Source organism: Streptopelia decaocto (genome assembly GCF_964273445.1).
Source record: "Streptopelia decaocto genome assembly, chromosome: 3".
Taxonomy (NCBI): domain Eukaryota; kingdom Metazoa; phylum Chordata; class Aves; order Columbiformes; family Columbidae; genus Streptopelia; species Streptopelia decaocto.
In genome coordinates this window covers 65,708,397-65,734,145 of record NC_138656.1, presented here as the reverse complement: position 1 = coordinate 65,734,145, position 25,749 = coordinate 65,708,397, and the positions used below count along the sequence as shown (strand labels likewise).

The window sequence follows — 25,749 nt, the reverse complement described above, 5'->3', positions numbered from 1 at the left end:
TTCAAGATAGGAATATTTTAACAAAATAGCTTACCACTGGACCTTAATATCTGCTACTGTCCCTTAGTAAAATGTGGTTCTTATTTTTGAGTGAGCTAAACCTTTGAACATTTTGAGGATTTTCTTGCAGGAGTCATCTTTGAAAAGGTACTAGTGGCCCTGCTAATTCTTAAAGACCGTGTTTATGGTGTGTTGGAAATACATGTGAGTGTCTGACAGTATATGCAGTGGCACTGGGATTCCTATACTAAAATAATTTTTCGCTTTGATACGGAAAGGACACTTGTTTGGTATATTTGAAGGCTGGGGAAAAGGTCTATGATGTGCTGTTGTGCCTTCATTATAGTAGCATCAGTTCTCTCATCTTCCAAGGCAGTGCTTTTCTTAAAGCCAGCCATATGGAAACAAGCAGATAAAAAAAAAAAAAAAGTGTAAGAAGACAGTATAGTTTTTATACATCTGAAAATGTCAGACATCATGACCACATCTTAAAATGAGACAGAACTTCTGATGATGTCACTATACATAGGATATTACAGTTTCACAATTTGTTTCACTCCAGGGTAGCATAACACTTTAAAAGTCTGTTCTTGACCTTTTTCAGCCCTTGTTTACCCCGCCAAATTGGTAGGTATGAATGAGTTTCATCTCATTTGCTAGTATCACTGTATGCCACAAAAAGGCCTGGTGGTATCTGAGTGTATTAAGACTTAAAGGTACCTTCTAGTATATGTTAGCAAACAAAAAGCATCACAGAAATATCATCTTAGGGTTAAAAATAAGTGTGTCCCTGTTAAGAAAAAACTTAAGCACGTGCTAAGAGTTAAATAACGTGCTTCAGTACTCAGTGAAGCAAAACCTAAGTACATGGAGCAAGAAGGTTAAAAGGAGTAAGTATCTGTAAGGTATTTTTTTTACCCCTCGTATGGCTGCAGTCTAAAAAACTTTTTAATTTCAGGTCTATATTTGAACTGTGGGGTCATGGAAGATCTGCGGGGGAGCTCTATGCGTCTTTGAAGAACTGTCCAATGGACAAGATGGTACGCATGTGAAGAACCTGGATCATATGGTTCTTTAATCACACCAAACAGCACTGCAGCTGCACTAATGAAAGTGTCTTTGCCTTTTTTTTAGCTTCCATATCTACAGTCAGACTCTACTTACAAAGTACATATTCATACATTTAATAAAACACTGACGCAAGCGCAGAAAATAAAAAAGATAGATGTAAGTAGATGTTTAAAAAATCTTTTACATTTAATGTATTCATATTATTCTTATTGCAGGCTCTCAGTTTATTTAAGTTTAGATTTATTGAAGATCTTAAAGCAGTTCATAGTTTGTCTTATCAGCTCTACGTGAGATCTTTGTGTCCCTCAAATTTCATGACTTCGTATTTTTTCTTCCAAACAGACTGTATAAATCATAAACAAAGGCAAACAAATACACTACTGATTTCAGCCCAGTGGGATGAGGAAAATGAGGCTTATTGCCCCAGACTTTAAGATTCAAATGGCTAGTTTTTTGGAAAATCTGTTGCTTGATCTCAGTATTAGACATTTATTGTTGCAGAATGTGAAACAACTGACTTGAGTTGCAAGCTGCGGATTGTGTGCTGCTTTCTTATTCTCTCCTTATGCTCTTGTCTGCACTTGTGCTCTCCTCCTGACTATATAAGTATTTTAATTAGAAAATTTTTCTAAATGACTGTTAATTTTTGCTCTTCCACATTCTATTTTAGCAGCTGTTTATTCTATTTACTTCATTTAAAGACACTGAAATTATCTGTATTAGTAGTAGCTACTCTTTTCTGTTTGTTCAGTTTTTGTGTACGTGAAACTGCTGAATATGTAAATTGATGTAGCTGCACATTACTGAAATTTTAAACCCCATTCTTCATAATAGGTGTTGTTTTATAACTTGAAGTTTGCATAATTAATATGCACTGTTCACTTCCTCTAAATTTGGGTTCTGTTCAGTTAATAAAAAATGTCGTGATTCCTGATTTCTAATCCTTAATAATTTGAGCTATCTTTGTTCAGAAGAAGGGCATTTAGAAATCCAGAGAAAATTGAGAATGTATTTTCAGTACTAGTCTGTCATTTCTCACAAGTGGAATTGTGGTTTGTTTTCTGGTGTGATGGTGATGTTTCGTTTTGTTTGTGTTTTGGTTGGGTTATTGTAGGGTGTGTATTTAAAAAATTTGATCCTGTTTTTGTGTGTTGGGGTTTTTTTTTTTGTTTGTTTGGTTTCGTGTTGTTGTTGTTTTTAACTCTGTTTTTCTTTATTGTATAGGCCCTTGAATTTCTGCCATTCAAAGGAAAAGTAAACTTAAAGAATCCAGAACACATCTTCTGGATTTTGGAAGACTATGGAATGGACCCTAATAATGTTCCAGAGGAGCCCTTTCATCTGTATTTTGGTAGATGGGTGCGTGTGTACTCTTGCTTCAGTTCTTATGAGCTTGTATTTTGAGGAACATTTTCTTCAATTTAAATGTAAAAAAAATGTCTTGAGTTTTAAGGGAAGCAGACAATATAATTATGGCTGAATCTATCACTGCATGATACACTGATGCAATTCTTGAAAGTTCTTATTGTGACTAGGAAAAAACAGGTTAATTGAGCGATTTGAAGGTGGAAAAAAAATGAAGCTGTATCTGGCAACACACCTTATCTTACGCTCTGAAGGTTCTCCATGCCTGTGATTTATGTGAAGACACCCTGGGTTTGTAGCTATACTGCAAACCATTGCAGCTGTTGTCCCATATGTGCTGGATTCCTCGAGTGTTTAAAAATGAGTAAACCAACCTGAAAAAAATAGACAAATGTATTTTATTTACCTGCTAAGGCTGATGTTGACTGGAGCTGGGGAACAGTGTTGGAAGAACTTTTGAATCTGTTTTCTTCCGGACTGCTTTGATGCTCTTCAACATATTTTGGAAGTCTGATGTAAAAATGTTAGCATTTGGCCTTTGTTTATTTTGCAGTAAATTCTGATCTGTCAGCGCTATCCTAAATTTACATTTTGAGCATGACAGAAAAGCCAGCGAAGATGGAAATTCTGTGTGACCTTAAGTGTGTGCGTGTGTATGCGTGCAGATGTGTTAACATGCATTTCTACTCATCATTTTGAAATTCCTTTAGCTCTGCTAGGAATTACTTTTCTGATACCTAGAATAATAGCAAAGTTGCTTTCATGGTTATTTCTTCAGAAGAATTTTCCCTCTAAATCATTTATATATTTTTGATCTCTGTCTTGGAGAATTTATCTAGGTGTTCACCTAAGGTATCTGTTGCTTGGAAGGAAGTTTGTCATGTTTGCAGATGGCAGAAAGCAAGGTGATGTATCATGAAATGAAGAGTTAACTGTGTATTGGATGATGCCGTTTCAGCAAGTCCATTTGCCTGTCTGCTTATATCTTGTTTCTAAGACCTGACATTGATTTTAAATGTTTCAGCAGATTGCAGATGGCCAAAGAGAACTTATCGAGTCCTACAGCGTAAAAAAGAGACACTTTATTGGAAATACAAGCATGGATGCATGCCTGTCTTTCATTATGGCAAACCATGGGAGAGTAAAACCCAATGATGTTGTATATGATCCATTTGTTGGAACAGGTATGTATTTTTTTTCTGCTGATGGGAGGAACTGCGAGATTGTGTTCACTCTTTGCACCACACTTTCTCCTGGCACAGTGGCTTCTGGTGTTAAATGATATTTGAGATGATACCAAAAGCAGAATGGTTGTCATCAAATGAATGGTTTGTTAACTGGAAAGGGATTTTTGGGTAAAGAGACTAACTTTGGAAGGTGTGAACAGCTTATTTTACACTTCTGACAAGTCTGTCTTCACTATAGTATTTTACGTAACGTGGCTTAACACCAGTTCATGGCGTCACGGACTGCTTAAGATCCAGAGTGACTAAGAACTGGAATTTGGCTAGAGCACTCTCTGCAACCACTTCCAGAATGTTACAGGGGCAGCATTTTGGGAGGTGACTGTTTAGTGCTGAGGGCTCTTCTGGGCATATAAGCCAGCCTAGCAATAATTAAGTCATAGCATGCAATAACAATCAGTTCTTGGTACCATTATGTCTTGTCTTCAGGACAGTATTGTTTATACCATGTATTTACCCCCAGCTGAACTTATTCTTAGTTATGCCAGGAGGGGGAGCTTTTATTCCACATATTACTGTATGTGGCATAGAAGTACTTTTTACCTAAGGAACACTCACGTGTTTTGTAGGTAAAATAGAAGATCTGTTTTGTCAGGTTGTGCCATTTAATCATACTGTTTTAAGATACCCATAGTAGTTTGTCTCAAAAGCCTAACAAAGGCTGTGTTTCTGACGTGGATTTTGCTAAACTTTGATCAAGAAGATCATGTGTGAGATGCATGCAATTAAAAATACATTAATGGGAGGATGAAGACAATTCACTGCAGAGAAGTTAGGGAGAGAGAAGACAACACTTCAGGGTAACGAGGAGTATATATTCTTATTAGCATGTGGTTTCTCTGTGTCATGGAAAACAGACCACGGATATAATATTTTTAGAAACACAAGGCCTCAGTGAACTAAATAGGGCGTTTTTTCTCTTAAATTTTGGTTAATATACCATCTGTTTTTTTGCATGCATAATAATGTCTTAGGAAATTTACTCTTCCTCCTCGTGTTCCTTGCAGATGGGTAGTACTCTTTTAAAGGTTGGAGGAATTAGTCTACTTCATCTTTAAGCAGTTTGTTTCATTTTGGTGTCTATAGTTTTGTGTCTTTTTACAAAAATCTGCTAAATCTAAATCACAAAAAATTCTCCTAGAGCATTCAATCTCTCAGGAGTGAAAATTAAAGAAAAAGAAGGAAGGGTAAAGTTAGAGGAAAAAAAAATCACACAGAAGTGACGAAGATACAGAAATTCGAGATAAATATTAAGTTGTGTTTCAGTTCAAAAGATAATATATACAAAATTCTCCACAAATTTCCTAACAATTTTAATTGCGTTTTTTGTGGCATTGTTGCACAAGACATCTGTAATATACAGGTTTGAGATTAAAGGTACATAGAGACAGTGGAGAGATACTGGGTGGCATGGCATATGTCAGTGAAGTGTATTTATGATTAAACAACTAAACAGTGGATTTTGCTCCTACTTTTGCTGTTTAAACCTCAGGAATTTCATTAGTTTCCTGCAGTCCTTTAGAGGATTTTCAAGATTGTCAGTGCAACAGTGCCCTGCCACTGGGATTTTAGGAGGCAGTTCAGAGCTGCGAATAATGCAGTGAGTTTGAGCTGATTGGTTTGGAAGGAACATACATGCAGGATTTGAGGAGCATTTTGAAGAAACTGCAATTGCAACTTCAATACCTGGTTAGTTTCTTCCTGTTTTTTTATGCCAAAAAGGTAAATAGTACCAAATTAGCACAGCCTTGCAAAATGGTGCTTGCTTCTAGGAAACAAACTGTTGTTGCTGGATGAGCCAAATCACAAGTCTTCCACATTTGTGTGGGAGTGGACAACTGGAATTTGTCCTTGGAATAGAAAGTGCTTTTGACCAGGCTGATTTAGGAGACTTGATTCTCCTTTTTTGTAAAACAGAATTGGAATGTTTTCCAGTTGTAAAACGTGACTTGTATAAACTGTTTAGATATTCTTTCCTCAGTGTTGGGCAGAAAAAAAAGCCTGGAGGTTTCTGGAAGAATAAATCAAATGCTTTACCCGAATATTTTTACTTCCTCCTAGATAATCTCTTGTGGTTATTTCAGTAAGCTGCTTGTTTGTACCTTTGGAAGATGTTTGTCCTTACTTTACCTTTGCCAATTTGTAATACCCCGTAATTGCAGATGACAGGAGCTTTTGCTTTGACATCCTGGAGGACAGTGGTATGACCAGACCCCTACCTGTGCTGAAGAGATGGGGAAAATAGTGTATGACAGAAGGGCATGAAGTTCTATGCCATCATCATTCTGCTAATAGTCATCAGGGAACATAGTGATTCTTTGATCAACACTTTGCATACATCTGTTTTGATATAGTAGGTCAAAGGGCCGGCCATAGTAGAGTATTTAAGTATTCATGCACCTTCTGTGTGAACACTATTGACCTACTACCAGCTAAGATTTATTAAAAGCTGTAAGTTCATGCTTTCCTAACTTTTTTTTTTTACCCCCTTTGATTAAAAACATTCTTAGGTGGGCAAAGTACTTTCTTCTTACTTTTTTTATAGGACTGGGTGGTATGCCATACTTGGGGTCAGGGCTAGCTATGTTTGTCTTGGCCCTCTGGAGGTACCGCCCATCTGTTCTGAGGGATTGCAGCCGAGAAGGGAAATGGGTGACTCCTCTGGGGTGAGTAACCTTGATTTTCCCTGACCCATTTCACAAGACTCATAGAATCATTGAGTGGTTGGAAGGGACCTTAAAGATCATCTATCTCCAACCCTCCTGCCATGGGCAGGGACACCTTCTGCTAGAATTCTGACACCTTGCACTAGTGAAAGGAAAAGCAGAGGAATTTTTTTTTTCTCCCTCACCTTTGGTTTTGATAGAGTTCATGAGCACATGATGTAGGAGTTTTTCTAGTGCCCTGAGATGGGATCATTAGCCTGTGCACACAGTGCATATTAGGGATTTGTTGGTGCTGAGGGGGGGCACAGGGCAGGGCAGCCACCTGAGATGCTCCTCTCCATGCTGCTGGTGAATGGGAGAACTGATGTCACCCTCAGAGCCAGCTTGTGCATGGTTTCCTGTGCTGTTCAACTCTTTGTCCTCAAGCCAGCATCCCCTTCATTTTAGCAGGACTGTTTGCATCCATAAGCAGTTGACATCAGTAGTGTGGGGTTCACAGGCTTGTTCTCAGTCACTGTTCTGTTTTAAACCATACTTTTAGCTACATACCTCCTCATTGACAACTCGACAACACAGCACTTTGGTAAGCTTTTGCTGTCCATCCTTTGTTTCACGTGGAAGGTGTTAAAGAGATAATGTAATTTGCTCTTTTCTGTTAGCTATTCAACCATTGCACAGTTTCAAGAGGAAGTCACACATGCTTTTTTGATAGTTTTTTTTTAAATTAGGAAAGTACATCACAAAAGTAGTGATTAAAAAATTAGTTTTATTGCAGGATGAGTATGCTAATAAATGTACTGACAAAGTAGGTGACATAAACAGATGCATCTTTTCTCTGTAGCTTTCACGCTGCAGAACAATTACAGGAACTTTTCTGAGATTGCTGTTTACATTGGAGGTATTTACATTTAACAGGTTCTTGACCATTGCTTCTTACTCAAAGAATGGCCACATTATACAACAGCTTTGATTTTTAGACACAGTTAAGGAGACTGACTTTGAGAATAGACACAGTAGAACTGCTTTTCATTTGGACATGATTTTTGGAATTATTTGCCAACAATTTAAAGTTCTGCTGCTTGTAAAGTAGAATTAGAAGTTTTGATTCATGTAATGATTAAAGGATCTTATTGCCTTGAAATACAGAAAGCCATAAACAAGCTCCTAAGAATAGTCTCTGGAGATAAGGAGTGACATAGGGCACAGCAAGATAAGGAAGATCAGGTATAGCAGACAGGGACTTAGTGTTATTATCTCTGATTATAGCTGTTTAGTGATTCTAACCAGTTGGTAGTTTTAATTCTTTTTTTTTTTTTCCTCTTTCTTTTCTTTCCTTGGGTCTAGCTTGGGGTCTAGTGTGCTACTGGTGTAAACTCCTGAAGTTCCTGAGCAAAAAACCCTAACACAGATAACATTTATTACAGCAGTTTATACTTTGTCCCTTTTCTCCCTGTTGCAGGTGGCCTTCTAATCTCTTCAGCACACTTTGGAGCATATGTGTGTGGCACTGATATAGATTACAACACAATCCATGGATTAGGTATGTTACATATTTCTACACCACTGAAATCTTATTCTCTGGAATTTAAGAACACTGATGGTAGTGAATGATACTTTGTGGATTTTAAAGCAGCATTGATCTTCACAGGACTTATTTGGTCATGCTTATTTTTATTGCGTGATTGACCAGTTTATGTGTGTCCTAGATAAGCTATTCTCTTATTTTTTTTACATGGGAAATATTTAATAAAAGAGTAATGCTAACCAAAACAAAGTTCCAAATAGTAATTACAACAGCTGTGCACTTTCTTAGCCTGTGATATAGGAAGATTCTTGTAACCTAACCCAGGAAGCCTAATTCCATTCTTAATTCTCTGAAAAACTGCAGTGCATATTGTATCTGACTTATTGGACAGCATTATGACTGACGGTTAGTGCAAACATCTTACAAACCAGCATTTTTATAAAGTGTTGCGTGTCACGCTATGCAGATGGTACAGCAGAACTGTTCTCATGTATTTTCATTATTCCTTCCTACTTGTGGAGTTTACTTCAAATACCTGTGAGAATGAATAGAATAAGGCAGGAAATAAACTCTGGTTTTGTATGCTACATTTAAGTATTTTCCTTTAAAATAAATGATAGAGCATATGAAAGCCTTTCCTATAAAATAGTTTGAGTATACTTTTTTTTGTGTTCCATGCCCCTAATCCCCAGGCAAGGCAAGCAGAAAGAACCAGAAATGGAGAGGGCCAGATGAAAATATCAGAGCTAATCTCCGACAGTATGGTTTAGAGAAATATTACCTTGACGCACTAGTTTCTGATTCTTCAAGACCAATATGGCGAAAAGGGATGCTGTTTGATGCAATCATTACAGATCGTAAGTTTGTTAGTACTTTTCGTTTCCTAATAACAATGACTAAGGGGTTATTGCCTATGTCTATATACATTGATTTAATGTCTTGGTGAGTGCTCAGACCTGCAGTTTTCATGTCACAAATACGACCATTGAGAGCAGCACTGTGACAATTGGATCTGCATTTCACACCTCTGCATTTATTTTAAGGATAGTTACAAATGTGTAATAAAGCTGGCAATAACGCTTTTTTCCATGCAGAGAATATTATGTTTTTCAGTAGACATCAATATGGTTGAAGATCATCCTCTGAAGAAGTCTTACTCAGTAAAGGCAAAACTTTGGTAATGCATGGAGACTTCTTGTCAGAATGGCCCATGTTGCTGTTAGGACTTGATCTGCAACACACCAAGTCTGCCGTGCAGCTCTTCTGAAGACTTAAATCTTAAGTGCTTATTGAAATGCTTCCAAAAAGAAATTTTAATGCATTTCTGATACATGTAACTACTAGAAGTACTAGTGGTGAAAGAATTGTCCGCGATTTTAGAAACCTATTTACTTAACACCATATGTCATGTGTGAAAGGAAGTAAAGGCTAAGAGAATAAAAAGACCTTGATACCGTCATTTCTGATCTCTAGTGCTGGCTCTTACAATGAGACATTTACATTAATCAGGAATAGGGAGTGTGACTTTTCCTTGTGGGTTTCCTGCTAATTTTTATTTGGACTGATTGGCAGTAAGACAATGTAGAATATTAATATGACTTAGAACTGAGTTTGCAAATTATGTCACAACTTCTGCATCTATAAAATAGTGATGTTGGTGCTTCCATGATGCTGAAACAAGCTTCACAAAAAGAAATGTGTTGAACATGAAATAGGCACGTTACACTATTAGAAATGTGCAAAAATGCATGAGAAAAGTCTATTTCTGGCTCTTCTCTTGTGTGAGAGAATTACTGTTGTGTAATGTGTTGGTAAGAAATTCCAATATACACAATTTCATATATACTCACATATTCATCACTGTTGTGTATGTATAATTGTTATTTGGGCAAAGGGTGAGGTTCTCATCTCTGCATTATGCGTTTACTTTGTATAGCACCGTATGGTATCAGAGAAGCTACTCGCAGAACAGGTTCACCAAAGGAAACAGTTAAGTCATCTGAAAAAAGGTAGGTGAACTATCTTGTCTGTTGTAGAATATAAATGTCTTAATGGAAACCCAGTCGCAGTTTTAGAATCTTTATTATTTCTTGGTTGTCTCTCAGTTAAAAAGTGATAGTAATAGTAATCAGAGAAGAAAATCCCTTTTTGATTCTGCTTGCAAAACTAGTATGTCACTTCCTGATATCCCCTTGGTTTTGTTCTCCCTGCTTATCATTTGCATGTGTTCAGATTTCAAATCCTATTTCTTGTCTCTGCGAGCCACCGTTACCGTGTCTTTCCTGTTCTCAGAAAATTCAGTCCCTGCAAACTGCAAAATCAGTCTAAAATGGAATACCTCTGTTTTACCATAACCTTCTCTCTTGAATTTCCACGGCTCCTTTCTCTTCAGAGACAACATATGGCTTCTCCACTGCCTAGCCTTCCTTGTCCTCTGCCCTGTACTCTAAATTACCGTTAAGAAAAATGTTGTGCAAAATAACTGTTCCTAACATGCTTGTGATTCTTCGACTTCCACAAGTACTAAAGATGGTAGTCTAAAGAGCCTGCAGGGGAATTTGGGAAGTTATATTCCTTGTAGTAGAAGTTGCACTACAGGATTATTCTAGATCATTTTGCAGATCTCAGATCTCAGGGCTTTTTTGTGGGGTTTTGTGTGGTTTTGTGTTTGTTTGTTTGTTTTAAGTTAAGATGCAGATGTTACCTGTGCTTTTACATTTACACTTGGAATTTTTTGTTTAGCACAGAAAATCATATCTTCGTTTCATCCAATTATCACCTAAGTGACATCTTTTTTGACCTGTTGAAGTTTGCAGCAGAATATCTGGTGATGGGAGGAAGATTAGTTTACTGGCTGCCGATATACAGGCCTGAGTATGTATTCTTGATTTCTGGTATGTAGCTTGTCAGACTGGATGTTGTGTTCTCACTGTGCTTTCCTTTGGTTCAGCTGGAACTTCCATAATAGTAGCATTTAAGAGTAACACTCAAACTTCATACTTTAAAACTTTATATGAGGGAAAGCAGATTTTGAAGTAAAGTTTTTGTATGGAGATAATTCCTGTCTGTTATCAGAAAGAAAAAAGCCTTCACATGCCTTTGCAAATGCATGTCCCATGCGTTGAGGTTTAGGCTTAGAAAATTAGAATTGCAAGGTGCAGATAGATTTCTAAGACAGCAGTAGTAAGGCTCTTATTAATATATTTCTACTAGAGTAGTTGATGGAGATGCATGACAAGGTCCTGTAAGAGAACAGTATTGGCTCTTTGGGGCTTGGCATTGCTAATTTAGCCTTCTGAGAAATCAGAAGTGACCAAGAGATGGCAGTGAGAGGCAGGAAGCGCAAGGGAGCAGCCCTGTTGGAGACCAGAGAGGCCAACAGAGACTGCAGGATGCTCTGCTCAGTAGCGAGGCCTGGGACTAGAACTGAGTTTCAGAAAAAAGACATCTTTTTGCATACCTTACTGCAGAATCGCTTAGATAAGGTTTTGAGGGGGTTGTATGTGTGTGTTTGTTTGTTTTTCCTGCACACTATTTAATAGGAGACTGAGGAGCTGAGGTACAGTAGCTGTTTCTAAGTATCTTGCAGATATAGATAAGCTCTGAAGGCAGGTTCTACAACGTCATACGTTTCTATGATGTATAAAGTGGTGGTTGTCCCTGGTTTCACCACGGAAATGATTTGTGACAGTCCCACATTTAATTATCACATGCTGTTTTGAAAATTTGGAAATCAAAAGGAATAATTTCTGTTACATGCTTCCCTAACAGAAAAGTGCACTTAGTAGCTTGCATTGTTTAAAATTATAGAATTGGTATCTTAAGCTTTTTTTTTTTTTCTTGTAAGACTGTTCGCAAACAAAACAATGAATGCCATTAACAGTATTATAGATAATTGTTCAGGCTGTCTGTCTGTACATGCTTAACCCTGACAGACCGTGTGTGGTTGTGAATTCTTAAACTTCCATGTCAATAAACTCTGTTTGGAATTACTGACTTAATACTGGTTGTTAAGATAGCAGAGCTTTTTGTCTGCTCATTGAACACTGGTAAGGGCATGCTTCCGCAGTACAGCAGGATAAAGCGTTTAACTTCAGATAATTAAGAACTGCACATTCTGGTTCTACTTCAGTTGCTGTTTTGGGGAGCTCAGCTCTCTCAAGCTCTAGTTGGGTTGCTGCTTAAAAAGAAAATTTGTACATACTACTATGAATTGACATTATGCAGTAAAGGCTAAGATACGGAAGTCACTATAGTAGCACAGAGTAGTAGTAATAGTCACTTTATTTTCAGCTGTAATGATGAACACAGGAAGAAATATTAAAGCAAGTATACGAGGGGAGGTTAAAATACTGTTTACTAATAGGTTGTGCTATCAAATATATCTTGGCAATACCTGTCATTAGGTTCATGTGTTATTTGGGATCCTTGTGTATTACCTTAAATAAGAAACCAAAACAGGATTAGAATGGGTATCTGTTAAAACCACTGCTACTATTGTTCTTACTTGATAATGCTATTAGTTTTACCTGAAAGAATGTAGAAGTATATGCGTTAATGCTAACAGGCAAGACTTTTTAACAAAGTGATAACGATCTCTCTCTCTGCAAGATAGCATCTCACTCCAAATTTTACTCTTTCAATCTGACATTGAAATAATTGTTGAGTCTGAATTCTTTTAATTCCTTTGCAGGTAGGCTTTTATATAGTTATGAAGAGAAACTTTTAAGATGTAGCAGAGTGCTTGCCTTTGCAAGAGAGAGGTGCAGTTTGGTGGTACTAGATGCATCAAAAGTCTTGTGTAATAGGAAAAACAGTTGAGAATTAATTTGATTCTCCTTCGTTAAAAGCATGTTCTGACTTGACCTAGCAGAGGTAATGACATGAGAAGTGGCTGAAAGGCTGTTTTGCAATCTGGAAGTTTTGGCACAATTCAAAGAGGCAGTACTGCTTGGGATTTTTCCTATTTACAGGTCTGTATTTAGCGTTGTCTTGTTTAACAGCTCACTATTTAAGAAATGTCAGGATTTCCATCAGCACCTAGATGGATCCTGTTTTGTGTTGAGCTGTGTTTGACTCCTCTTTCTGCCAGAACAGTACATTTACTTCGTAAAGTGCGTTCAGAAAGTCCACTTTACAAGAAGAATACAGAGCTCCTCCTTTGGATCTTTTAAGTTCAAGTGATGGGTGTTGAAGTTGTTTAGTTCTGTTTCTTAATGTCTGACTTCTGTTGACCCACAAATATTGGGGAATCATGAAAACAAGCATTTTGTATGAAATCATACTCGCTGACAATACCAAATACCATTTTGTATATTATGTTGTAGTAACTATTGCAGGAAAGCTTGTTACAAAAACCAAGACTAAATGGTTGATCTATATATCAGTATAGAGGAAGGATGTCTGATCTCATATTTATCTTATCAGCTAGGTCAATACTTCTTGCTTCTTTTGTCCCATGCAAAGCTCTTAACTCCTTAAATTCCTCTTTCAGTATCTGGAGAAACAGAAGGATTGAAAGCATTCTGGAGGAAGGTATTTCTCTAGAAAATAGTGTGCTGAGGAGATGGGGACATTTAAAACACTGCTTGCTTCTGCAGGCAGGATTTAGTTGCAAGCCAGTGTTTCTACCATGTGATGTTAAGAGATGATGTGTTGTTTTTTTTCTTCCCTTTAGAAAAGGTAGTTACAATGTGTCACATTTGTAACACCAAGTGCTGAGGTGTTGGAATGTCACTGTCTAATAAGAGCTGGTTTAATATAATTTGGAATTGAAGTGTAATGGTTTTCCTTTTAGGGAGACAAAGTTAAGACTCTTGTTCCTGCATCTTCATATATGTTGACTCTGGAATACATTTTTTAAATCACAGATAGGTTATTACTCTTGATTGACTGACATATTTTCCACTTGAAATTATACAGGCAGGCCTGTGTGCATACATTAACATCATGTAAATACATGTAGAAAATGTGTGGGAAGGTTGCTTTACTGTGAAGTTCTAATTTATTCTACACATTTTATGTCACAAGACGTTTGAAATGTAAAAACTCTGGAGCACCAATACCTGAATTTATTTCATCAGATTAAAATGCATAGCAGCTTTCTAGCATAAGCCATTTTGTGAAGAATCTGTGTGAGTTTTATTTCAGATGCAAGTCTTCCAGTTCATGAGCTTACAGCTCTATGAATGTTTATTTCTTCCAGATATACAGAAGACATCATCCCACGCCACCCGTGCCTGAAACTTATTAGCAACTGTGAGCAAATGCTTTCCAGCCACACATCAAGGCGCCTGATAACCATGGAAAAGGTGAAAGAATTCAAGGTGAGATTGAATTCTTGATTATATTGTGTAAAATAGTAGCTATTGCATATCTGAAGAGTTTGTGCTATTCAACATTTGATCCCTATTTCTATCACAATTGAGTTTTTTATTATGAGAGTTAGAGTTTTTGTAAAATTGCCACACACTTTTTTAAAAGAAATTGGGTAGTGATTTAAGGGACCGTTCTGGTTTTGGTCTTTTCTGTTTTCTCTCCTCAGTTTTTGATAAACTTTTCATCCTGAGAAACACACTTAATAGTGTGAAAGCAATCTTTGAACTTGTGGTTACTTGTGAAAGTTGCATGTACTTTTCTTGGAAAACTGAACTCTGTGAATCCCATCCACAGTTATACCTAGATGCCTAGGTTCCCATTGATTCCAAAGTGTAATTTGGTGCCCAAGTAAACATTAAATGCCTTTCTGGGTCTTGCAGTATGGGTCAATCATATTAAATTCTGTTACTTCATTTTTAGAGTGGTACTTTTTTAGCTTTTTAAATACTATTGTAGCTATGACATAAGTACAGTGAAGCACATGTAGATTTTTTTGTTTGTTTGTTTTGTGACACACTAAGTGCTTCTCCTGGGGCACAGAGATGAGACCAGGGAGTATTGCATTCAGGTCTCCTTTCCATTATTCCTGCTTCTCACACCTGTCCTGTTAGAGGAGATGCTGAACAAAGGTGAAGCAAACTCTTAATGAAAACACAAGCAAACAGTGAGCAAGTCAGTTTTAGTACATTCCTTGTCAGTTGGAAGAACTACTTTAAATGGCAGGAGATACAGTCAGACCGCTGTGTCTGCGTGGTGCTTGTGCTAATAATCCAGCAGGGTTTCAGTGCTGCATTCATAATGCTGATGATGACTGAGATCCTCAAACAACATCTGAAATTTTTTAAAACACTGTATGTGGAGCTCAGAGCCAGAGCGGCCAACTTCACCAGTAGCAAACCCAGAGGGTAAATTATGGAAGCTTCTGACATCTATGCCTAAGGGTGTTCATGGAGGTTTTCTGCAGGAGTTTTATTATTGCCAGTGCTGTAGGATAACATGTTCTGATTTAAAAAATATATCCACCCTTTTGTGAGCAGACTTTCATCATTTGTTATTCGTGTTTTGTGCATCACCTGTTCTTCAGTACATGCTTTGACAAGTTCATGTCTGGAAACGCTTAGCTCTGAGCACCTGATTCTGGTTGGCAGTCTTACTGCTTAGATCAAACTGTGCAGGTGCTTACACTTGGGGCTCCATATGTCTTCTGGATAATTTAACAATAGAAGAACCCGTGTACTGTTTCTGACAACGCAAAATCTGTCTAAATATCAAAATACATACTGACTCCTTAGGTAGTGCCTGCTTGGTTTAGGGCCTTGTTGTTTAATATCTAAGTATCCAAGATTTCCCCATCCCGGTGTCTCTTACCGGGGACATGTTTTTTTCCTGTCTTAATACCTTGTTCAGCCTTTGAACTGGATATTTCTGACTCACAAGATATGATGATAAAGTTCAATAGTTGGAGCTTTGTCTGTTTTTCTTTTCCCCAAATGAAAGAGTGAATTTTTATGAATATACAACCATTTATGTTTTCAGACAGTTCCTGCCTGCTTTACTAAACTGGTTTGTAAGAGGCACTGACAAATGCCTTTTAATGCAGCGTAGTGTAGTACTTGCAAGTGGCTAAGAAGTTTCAGAAATCATGTAGGGTCGTTATGCAGTCCTTTGGTGTCCCCAGTGTTTGCCACCAATAATAAATTGCAGATTTCACAGCACATTTGATTTCACTATTAACAATCTCAACTCTTAACTGGAGATGAATTCAGTCAGTTACTGAATGAGAAACCAGTGGTGCAGTTTGATTGTGCTTGTAATATAATGGACAACAAAGCGAATGTAAAAGGGGAATGTGTTGAATTCTCATAATTAATCATAAGCGTGAAGAACATAAAGGTTGGATTAAAAACATCACAAAAGGTGGTATATAACTCACTGTCTTGTAAGCATCCAGTCTGTTCTATTGAAGTTTATGATGAAATCGTGCTGCTGACTGGAAAAGATTTCTGACTGAACGCAGTGTTGATATGAACAGACTTATCAGCATGTTCACAATATGAGCAGAAGAGTTGTTTGGTTTTTAACATTTAAGGCCTTTTTTTTGGATGGCCATGGTGGTCATTAGGAACTCCCCTCACCCCAGTCTTACATTATAGTGATAATAATAAAAGTGAATGAAGGCAGTTGTTGTAGAGGGCAGCTAGCAATAGCTAACTAATGACTTCTAGTCTTCTAAAGCTCTGAAGGAAAAAGAATTAGAGAGGTGAAGAATGAGAGAAGAACAGGAATGTGGAACAGGGGAGGAACAAAACAGAAGTGATAGGAGGTGAGATCTTAACTGTCCTGAGGTATTACTTCTTTCTATGGATGTTAATATTCCTTCTTTTGGTATTAAATGGCTACAGATCTCCCCAGTATCTCTCTAAACCAGAAATAAAACTTTCTAATGGTTATCGTAGTGGGCAGGGCTGTGTGGGAGTTTGCCCTCATTGAACTGTGGAGGTTTTTTATAAGTGATAAAAACATCACTTCAGTTTTCCAAAGACTATGGACATTGATATGTGAGAACTGAAATACAGTGGTAGTGGAAGAATGAGAAGCTGTTGGCCAAGTAGTTTTGTGTTGCAACGTCTGTGAACTGTGATCTCGTAACAGTCCAGTCTTCTGCTTTAGGTCAGAGGAGATTTGAATCAATTCTTCCAGCCTGAATCAACTGAAAATGTACTTTGCATTGTGCCAGTTTATTTTTTAAAAGCTTTAAAAATATAGTTAGGTAACACTAAAAGGTCTAAGTCTGTGCCACCCATATCCGAATTGTCCTTATTTTGTTTAAATGTCAAATAACTGGTAAATGGTTAATCAGTAGGAAAAATTGGAGTATGAAAACTCGAAGCATTATTACTGCAAAGGGTCTTGGGAATCTGTATCTGGTGATTAACAGATTGTAGGGTTGTTTGGTGTTCCCTTTCTTTACCAACAGTATCTCCACCTTTGTGTTTTCTGAGGCTTGTTGATTTCTCCATGCTGAATTATTTCAGCTATTGCCAAATTATTTGTTTCATTCCTCTGCTGGCTGCCTTACAGAAGTATATGGTATCTATTTGGCTGGTAAATGCTACCTGGTTCTGAAGTTTCTCATCAGGACTTAAAAAAAAATATATCTGAGGAGAGATCTGTAATTGACAAGGACTAAGAGAGACACCTAGAAATTATGTAGCAAGATGAAGGAGGAAACTTGACTGAGGGGCAGACTCTGAACATATGACTGTCCATGAAAGGACTGGAGCACTGGGCATACAAATCCACCACGCTGAATGGGTCCAGCATTTCCATGTCATGCAGACACTCCAGAGTTGTTACTGGTGTAGAATTTTTCCTACTGGATTTAGCAGCATCCGTTCCTGGATATGAGCCTCTTGCCCCTGATTTGGAAATTGCTCAGTCTTGTTTATAGCTGTATAAAATTAGGACAAGTGGTTTCTGTAGCAGCTGTCCCCCACCAGATGTAGAGTGGTAGGAAGCTGTGATAGGGCTAGGAAGACTTTTTTTAAACAAAAACTGAATGTGGGTAATTACCCTGAGGCTGAACTGAAGCCATGCTAGATTCATAAAAACCTTTAGAATATCAGTTAATGCCAAGAGTTAAAGAAAAACAAAACTTGCATGTTATCTTGAAGCTTCCTCCTCTTTCTTCCACCTCTTTCATTATTTATTAGAGATCTGTAACACCTTTTTTAGTGTTGTCTATACAATAAGTAAGTATTGAGTTGAAAAACTCAAATTAGCGGAAGGCAGTTTGGTAGCTTGTGCTTGACTAGAGCTGTGTTGGTTTTCAGTTGTTACAGAAGTCATCATGAAACATTTCAGAGCAGAAGTTTTATGTGATAACTGTTGTTTGCAATTAGTCTGCTGTTTTGAGAATTTGAATTATTCAAAGTGAGAACCAAGGTGATGATAAAGAATGACCAGGAATTAATGAACATCTTCAGTTCTGACTTTTACAAACAAAGGAAGAAGTCTTTGTCTTCTTGGTAGTGCTGGTAGACTGGGGAAAGACCTGACTTAGTGCCAAGTAGGCTGATTGTTGCTGCTCGGTCTTGGAAATTATTTCTTGGGAAGTCTCATTGTTTTGTGTCAAATAATCAGTTACAAACTTTATGCCTTGATAAATTTGTACAGTTGTTTTAAAGGAAAAAAGTGAAAAAAGCTACTCACCTCTAGATGCAGCTGTGTATCACAAGCAGTACTTCTTATTCCTATTCCAGAGGAGGAAAGAGACTGTCTCCCTTAAAACACTGGTTCAATTCCTTTCTCTGAATTTAAACTTTCTGTTCTGTCAGAAAGCAAGAGGAATGAAAAAACATCCGTATTAACTGCATTGAATGGTTAATGCACTTGAGGGAGAGTTGACACCGCCACTGACACCCTCCATAAGAGATCTTCTCTTACTGAAAAAGATTCCTGCTAAATATTTAGAGTGCATATTCTACCAAATTATGCTACTCAAGAGCTTAGCTGGGGATGTTTGACTGGCTTCCTTTCTGAAGCAGGCTGATGCCTCATGCCCAGGCAAATTCTAGTGCAAACAGTCACAACAAATTGTTTCATGAAGATGATTTTTGACGATTTATCTCTGTGAAGTTAAATGCAGCCTATCCCTAGGGTTCAGATTGTACCCATTCAGCTCCCTGTGTATGTATAAATACCCTGCGTTAATCGGTTCAGAAATCATTAGTTTCTGAAACCAAATTCCTTTTACTTTGATCAGTTCTTATGTTGCCCATAAAGTTTTTGACTGGGAAGTGTCAAGTGAGTGGCATCTCCAAGTAGTTCAGGGTTTCTTATTTTCATTTCCCTTTTTTAAGAAGCAGTTCCCAATCTGTTAGTTTTCTTTAAAGTGGTTGCCATCTTTCTTGGGCAGTCATGTCTGTACAGTGGAGAGGTAGGGAACAGGAGCTCTTAAGCTGGAATTATTGTGATGTGGGCCAGGAGCTGCCTTTGTCAGCACTTCCAAGAATTCTGTCCCTGCCTGCCGATCTCCTGTTGTCTAGTGAGCGATGATTTGCACAGCTTTTGATGAGGCCTGGATTTACCAAGGGGATTCTGCTGTGGAGTGATGCACCAAGCCCGTTTCCATTTGATGGTTGCAGATGCTGCTCTTACAGCTATGATTAACTTGAAGTTTGTTCTCTTGCATATCACATCCTCTCTTTGCCCTAACCAGCTTGCGGGTAGAGGGGGGTAGTTCCTTTCTTCCTTCCTCCCTTCACCCTGAATCAGCATTTGTTGCTTAAGGCATCAAGATGAGTGGTGTACAGATGTATGACCTCTTGGAGGGTGTGGGGATTAGCTTTCAGGGTCAAACATCCCATCTACTTCTCAAAACAAGCAAATTATGTAGAATTATCGTTAAAACTCATCCTAAAGTTATAAAAATATAGTATATATTTTGGTCAAAGAAGAATTACTGAACTGCAAATTCAGGGGAGGAACAAGTGCTCTTTTCTTCAGAGTGACCCTGCATAAGAGACCTAGAGAAGTGGGTGAAGGCTGGCGGTGAGAGAAGCACATCTTAAATCCTTCTCGTTTCCTGACTGCCAGTAGTAATTGTTTGCAGTGTGTTGGTTTTTTTGTGGTGTTTGTTGTTTGTTATTTTTGTTTTGTTTTGTTTTTCTCCTGTGAAGGTGTTACAAGCCTGTTGATTATTGACCTGAGAGTAGTCTTAGACATGTCAGTCTTTCCCAGGTGACCAAAAGACAATAAATGCACTGTGACTGCAGTGGCTTTACTGAGGTTATTTTCTCCTGCTGTTTTCCAAGATTGCAATATTTAAATAGAACTAGTTGGCTGCTGGTGGTGTAACGTTAGATATCCACATGGCACTTAACATTTAGCAAGTTAGCTTAAGCCAGTGGCATGCTGCTGGGGTCTGCTAAGATAGCAGCCGTGAGCTGCTTCATAGGAATATCTCATTGTGTCCAGAAGAGGGCACTTGTACATGCATATAAACATCTTGCTATGTTGAAAAACCTTTTGTTTCGCTCCTTTAGAATGCATATTAGGATATCCAAAGCAAGATGAGGTGTTGATGTTGCTAGGTGAAAACCTGAACAGGCTGCAAAATAGCTGAAGGGGGAGATTGTCCACTACAATTCAGTTCATCCTTGCATTGTAATGCTTCTGTAGTATGAAAATATTGACTTAAATCTACTTTTATGTTCCTATGCCTTATGCTAGAGCATTCAAGAGCAACCTCATTTTCAAATATGAACAAATAACACTGAACCGAAACTAAGTAGTGAAGCAATCTGTATGTTGCTGCACTGCTGAAAAAAGTTGCAGTAATGAGGATACATTGAGAAAAAACATTTAGTGGAACAGAGCTTTAGTTCTGTGGTATGCATGTTTTTATTTTCTTTTTGCACAGTTCAGTTGTTCTATGTGAGGCTGTTTATCTCAGTTCTATCTTGCCATTAAGTATTATAAGCTGATGTCAACTATAAGCATTACACGTGTTTTTTAAAAGCTGCCGTCAGTTTTCTTTAGCACTCTGATTAAAGTCGGATTTATTGTGATTTACTGTGTCAATTTTAACTTTCAGAAGTACATGAATACTGCATAAAAAACAAATCCTCTGATAGCGCTTCACTATCTGGAGGAACACAAATAACTAAATTGAGGAACACAAATAACTAAATTCCTATTCTGTTTGTATCCACCTTCCACAGACCTCTGATTGAATTCTCCAGATGGTATTTTTTGCGGAAACTAATCTTTGTATTTTCCTTTATAAAAGTCTGTGTGGCATAGCACGTCCGCTCTCATTTATTCATGCAAGCATTGGATCCTGGTGGTGTTAGCGGAGATATTTCCAGTGAAGCAGCACTGTTAAAACTTCAGATGTCTGATACTGACAACTTGCATCAGTTTGCTGCACAGAGTAGAATAATGAAAATCTGAATGAGTACATAAAAACCAACCAACCAAAACAAAAAACCCCACCCAACAAAAACTTGTATTTGGTCAGTGTCAAATGAGAATCCACTGCATATGGATTTTCATTTCTGTTAAATGTTAAGACATGGCAGTAGGCTGTATATGTTGTTGTTAGTCCTTATGGAAACCTTAGCATTCTATTTTTTTAATTCTGTAATCAATCTAATGACTTAAATGTTTGCCATTGAATTGTAAAAAGAGAAAAAAAAACAAACCACCAAACCAAACAACTTTACTCTTGCTCGTAATTGTTTGAAAAAGTCTGGGGGAAAACCAGTGGCGATACATGCTGAACATACTACTGTAAAACCTAATGCTTGCATTTTGATACCATGCAGGATCAAGATCAGAATTCTTACCAATTGGATGCTCAATATATGCCATACAGGGGACACAATTCGTTCCGTGAGAAGTATTTCAGTGGTGTGACAAAGAGGATTGCCAAGGAAGAAAAAGACAATCAGAAGTAAAATATAATATAAACAGATTGAAAAATGAGGAAAGAATGAAGATCGTGTTTCTTTGTAAGGACATCTGGATATGAACATTCATTTGGATGCTTCAGAAAAATAAATACTGCTTTTAATTTTAAAAGAAGATGAAAACCCACAACACAGGTTGAGAGCAGTTCTTTTTAATTAGCTTTGTTTATAGCAGATTTTATTGTACAAGTTTTTTGAGTCTTATTTAATTTATATTTGTACTTTCAAGTACTAATGATGATTGACTAAAACCATTATTATTGTTCTTTCACCATTAACGTTTACAAAAAAGTAGTAGTATTATTTGGCTTCTTAAACTGTGAACATCTGGCTGGTTTAGAAACACGTGGTGGTGATCAAGGATTGCTTATTAAGAAGATCATTTTCATTTGTTTTGTTTTTTTGTAAATGGCATACAATAAACCAGAAAAGATTGGTTTGAGGTGTTTTGTTTTTAATTGTTGCATGCAATAACTGCTCCTATGAATTCTGGCTGAGGCCGGCAGTGTTTAAAACAAACAAAAACCACAAGGAGACAAATGTGCACACGCACATGCACCCCCCAAGAAAAAAAGTTTCTGTGACCTGACAAACTCTGGAGAGCCTATTAAACCCTCTGAAGCCTGTCCACATCTGAAGCTCATCTGTACCTTGGATTTGCTTTTGCATTCCTAAACCTTGACTCTTGGTCAAGCCAACTGTCTGCAATTTTTGGTTCAGAAACTGATAGTTAAAGCAGTAACAACAACAGCATAAAATCACTAATGGCTCCCTAATGGTATTAAGCTTAATCAAATCTTTGAAATTGAAGCTCTATTTGTTAAAGGGCAAACTTTGCTGAATCCACACCATGTCCATCATGCAGATACCTCATTGGAAAACCACTAAGCCCATTAATTCTGGATGTTAATGGCTCTTCTCATTTTGGTGGTCAAGTATGGTCTAATATTCTTGAGCAGGGCGTTGGTGAATGTATCAACTTGCTCCAGCCTCATGATCTTTGTAGATTAAAATCTTTAAGTGCCTCTCCAAAAACCCAGTGATACCTAGGAAGGCACAAGTCATTGCCTGTGTTTGATCGAGTTCATTAACAGAATTTGCTATTCTATGTGTTGAGGCCCTCAGCTGCAATAGGGTGAGTTCACATAGTCAATGACAACTTTCTCTGACCTTCTGGATCTAATCTGTGGTGTGTTAGGAGGTTCTGAAATAATGATTTATTTTCTGTGTTTCCATTATAAATCACTTTATTTTGAGACTTCTAATGTCAGCCATATAATAGTTGTTCTGGGCTAAACTTGGAGCGAGATCAAAGCTCAGAAAATTTTTTAAAAGCAGAATTTGAATTGATCACTTTCAAATATTACATCAAAAAAATTACTGCTTCTGAAAACCTGTCATGTAACTTCTGACTCCAGTTTTAGCATTACAATTTGGCATTCAGCTTTTATTACTTTACAAATTAAAATTACTTTCTGTTCTTCATAGGCAAGGAATTTTTCTAGATGGATTTATTATGCATTTATAACTTCATTTTCATAGAAGTTACCCTACATAGACATGACCTAAATGGTTATACAAGATGTAAGGTAGTGGCAAATCTGGCTCTGTCTATTCAAAGAGAATGATTTAGTTTTTTTCCTCTCTGCCTGGTCCAACTTTTAGTCCATTCAGCAGCAGTGGTGCGGCCTCTGTTTAGCAGTTCATACATAACAGTTCTATCATTACTGGAGAATACCATTATGAACAGAAACTGTGAGTGTATTTGGGGTACTACATCAACATCCGCTAATAAAAAACAGTTTAGAATTGAAATCAGATGTTCAAACTCTGCTGATCCCCAACTTTAAAGCTATCACTTGGAAATATTTCTGATCGCTAAGTTTCTCCTTGCTTAACGTGCGTGCTCAAGCTATTGTAGGTGCAGACGTGCAAGGCGGAGGCGTTTATGGCTGAAGAGCCGTGACAGAGCCCCTGCGCTCGCTCCCAAGGAGGACTGACAGGCGGGTGAGTTATCCTGTCGGCGGGACTTGGCCATCGATGGCCGCGGTTTCTGGCGCTTTTGTTCGATCTGGTTCCATCCAGTCTCCTTCCGTGAGGTTCCAGTTTCCCGTCCCTGGCAGGGAGGGTCAGTTTGTGAGCCCGCGCTGAACTCATGCCGTTGTCATGCTCTCCTCCGGGGTGGTTTGTGCCATTTTCCAGTTTTGAAAAATAAACATTATTTTTGGAGTGCTTTGTTGCGCTGCAGCAGATTGGGTGGAGGGAGGAGCAGAGAGTGGCTGCGAGGTCATACGGGCAGAGGCTGCCTGTTGCCATACAGACCGATTTGTTGAGCCAGCAAAGAGAAGGAGCCCCCTCTTCCCACAGAATCCCTTCACCTGGTGGTGGTGTTCCCGGCTCCCAAGCCTTCCACTACCTGTGGGAAAAGGAAGTGAAAAAGTAGCAGAAATAGATTTTCTCTGCATTAATTGTGTACCTGCCTGCTTCTCTCTCTCTAATACCTTCTTTAATTTGTGGCCGATTTGAACAAGTTTGACAGCAGGTCAAGGTTTGATGAGGTCTTGCAGATAGCAGGGAGCTACAAATTTTGTTGAAATAGGTGAAGGTGCTGAAGAAAACCTAGTTAATCTCTTTCAGGGAAGAAGTTGTAATATGAGTTCAACTCTCATTAAATGTCAGAGAACCCACATGGAATCAAGACCTGGAGGCAAAACTCTGTGATTTTTGTTGCCATTGCTGGTCCTTCTGCTTCTTAATTTTCTCTTTAAACCAGAAAGACTCAAAAGCATACAAAGAGCTTTTCTAGAAGGGGCATAAAGGTCTTGTCTGAACTTTCCACTGCTTCTCAAGTTATGAGACCAGCTCACAAAAACTTAGACTTAGTGGTTTCTTCTCATCACTCTGATGAAAGGAGTCAAGGTTGCAGAACATCTTAAGGAGAATGCAGGCCTCCCTTTAAGCCAACCTAAGAAACTGGTGTCTGTTACTGGTGTCTGTTACTGTGACAACATCTGGCTCTGGGTCTCCTCCTGTAGAGCAGGGTTTTTGTTTCCACCACGCCTGTGCTGGACTTTATGCTGGTACCATGTGCTAAAGAAACTTCCACTCTTTGGACATGGCAGTTCAACAGCAAGTCTTGAAGTTTGGTTTTGTTGGATCCTTTTTACCTGTTCAAATGGGACTGGAAGACTATGGTGGAAGTCCTTAACGGTTGGGCATCTCTTCTTTTTCCATTAGAGTAATATTTTAGCTCAGAGTTATGACTTAATGAGAAGGTCATTGGCACACATGGAAGTTGGCAGTAGTCAGTCAAATTTTTGTGAATTCTTAGTCAAGGCTCAACTGTCCAAAAATACTGAAAAAGTGCTGCTAAGAAGAAAAAGTACAGACTTTGTCTTGAGCTGTTTTGATATTACAGTTAACTGTAGAGATGTTATAGGGAGGAAACACCATAATAATTCTGAATCTTGTTTTTCCTTCTGTCACTGCTTTTTAAAATTTCTTCTTAATGGTTATTGTGACTGTCCTCAGGACAACTCCACAGCCTCAGGGCCACCAGCCAGAGAAGGGTGTCACAGAGAAAGTGACCATGTGACTCTGGCCAGAAGTTTTCCAGAGTCAAAAATACCCTGTGGGAGAATGCAAGACTGGAGCGGATGATACTCAGTGGTTACCAGCGTCCATGTTGGACAACAAGCAGCTCTGGGGTTAGCTGACAGGAGGCCAATGAAGTCTCCAGAAGGTGAAGGTTGTTTTCTGCTGGCTCAGTTCTTGTCACCACCATGTTTTTTCTGACTCTCTAAGAAAAAAATAGTGAGTTCCTGTTTGCTGTTTAGCTTGGTCTCCAGTCTAAACTGAGGTCCAGAGTTGAACAAGCTGTCTTTTCAGTCTGCTCCTAAAAAAAAAATACACTGCACTTGTGGCTGCCCAGGAGAATGAAGAGGCTGGTATCCCTCTCTGGCTTTCTTTTCTGTTTGTTATTTGCAAGTGGTTTTTTTTTTAACCTTATTCTCTTATGTAATTAA

The 25,749-nt window shown here is 38.1% G+C and overlaps 1 protein-coding gene across 5 annotated transcripts in view; it reads left to right on the top strand.

Moving 5' to 3' along the window:
* TRMT11 (tRNA methyltransferase 11 homolog) overlaps positions 1-22,182 on the top strand; it is a 28,417-nt gene extending 6,235 nt beyond the window's left edge. For 2 of the 5 annotated variants that reach the window (XM_082048569.1, XM_082048571.1), the window contains 10 exons: positions 959-1,040; positions 1,135-1,227; positions 2,296-2,430; positions 3,461-3,620; positions 7,806-7,886; positions 8,564-8,728; positions 9,808-9,880; positions 10,614-10,745; positions 14,077-14,197; positions 21,581-22,182. In XM_082048569.1, coding sequence (XP_081904695.1) covers positions 959-1,040; positions 1,135-1,227; positions 2,296-2,430; positions 3,461-3,620; positions 7,806-7,886; positions 8,564-8,728; positions 9,808-9,880; positions 10,614-10,745; positions 14,077-14,197; positions 21,581-21,712 — 1,174 coding nt within the window. In that variant the 3' untranslated portion in view covers positions 21,713-22,182. Of the gene's footprint in view, positions 1-958; positions 1,041-1,134; positions 1,228-2,295; positions 2,431-2,483; positions 3,342-3,460; positions 3,621-7,805; positions 7,887-8,563; positions 8,729-9,807; positions 9,881-10,613; positions 10,766-14,076; positions 14,198-21,580 lie in introns of those variants that run through there. The other 3 variants (XR_014183637.1, XM_082048570.1, XM_082048572.1) reach the window with 3 other exon arrangements.
* The last annotated feature ends 3,567 nt before the right edge of the window (positions 22,183-25,749 follow it).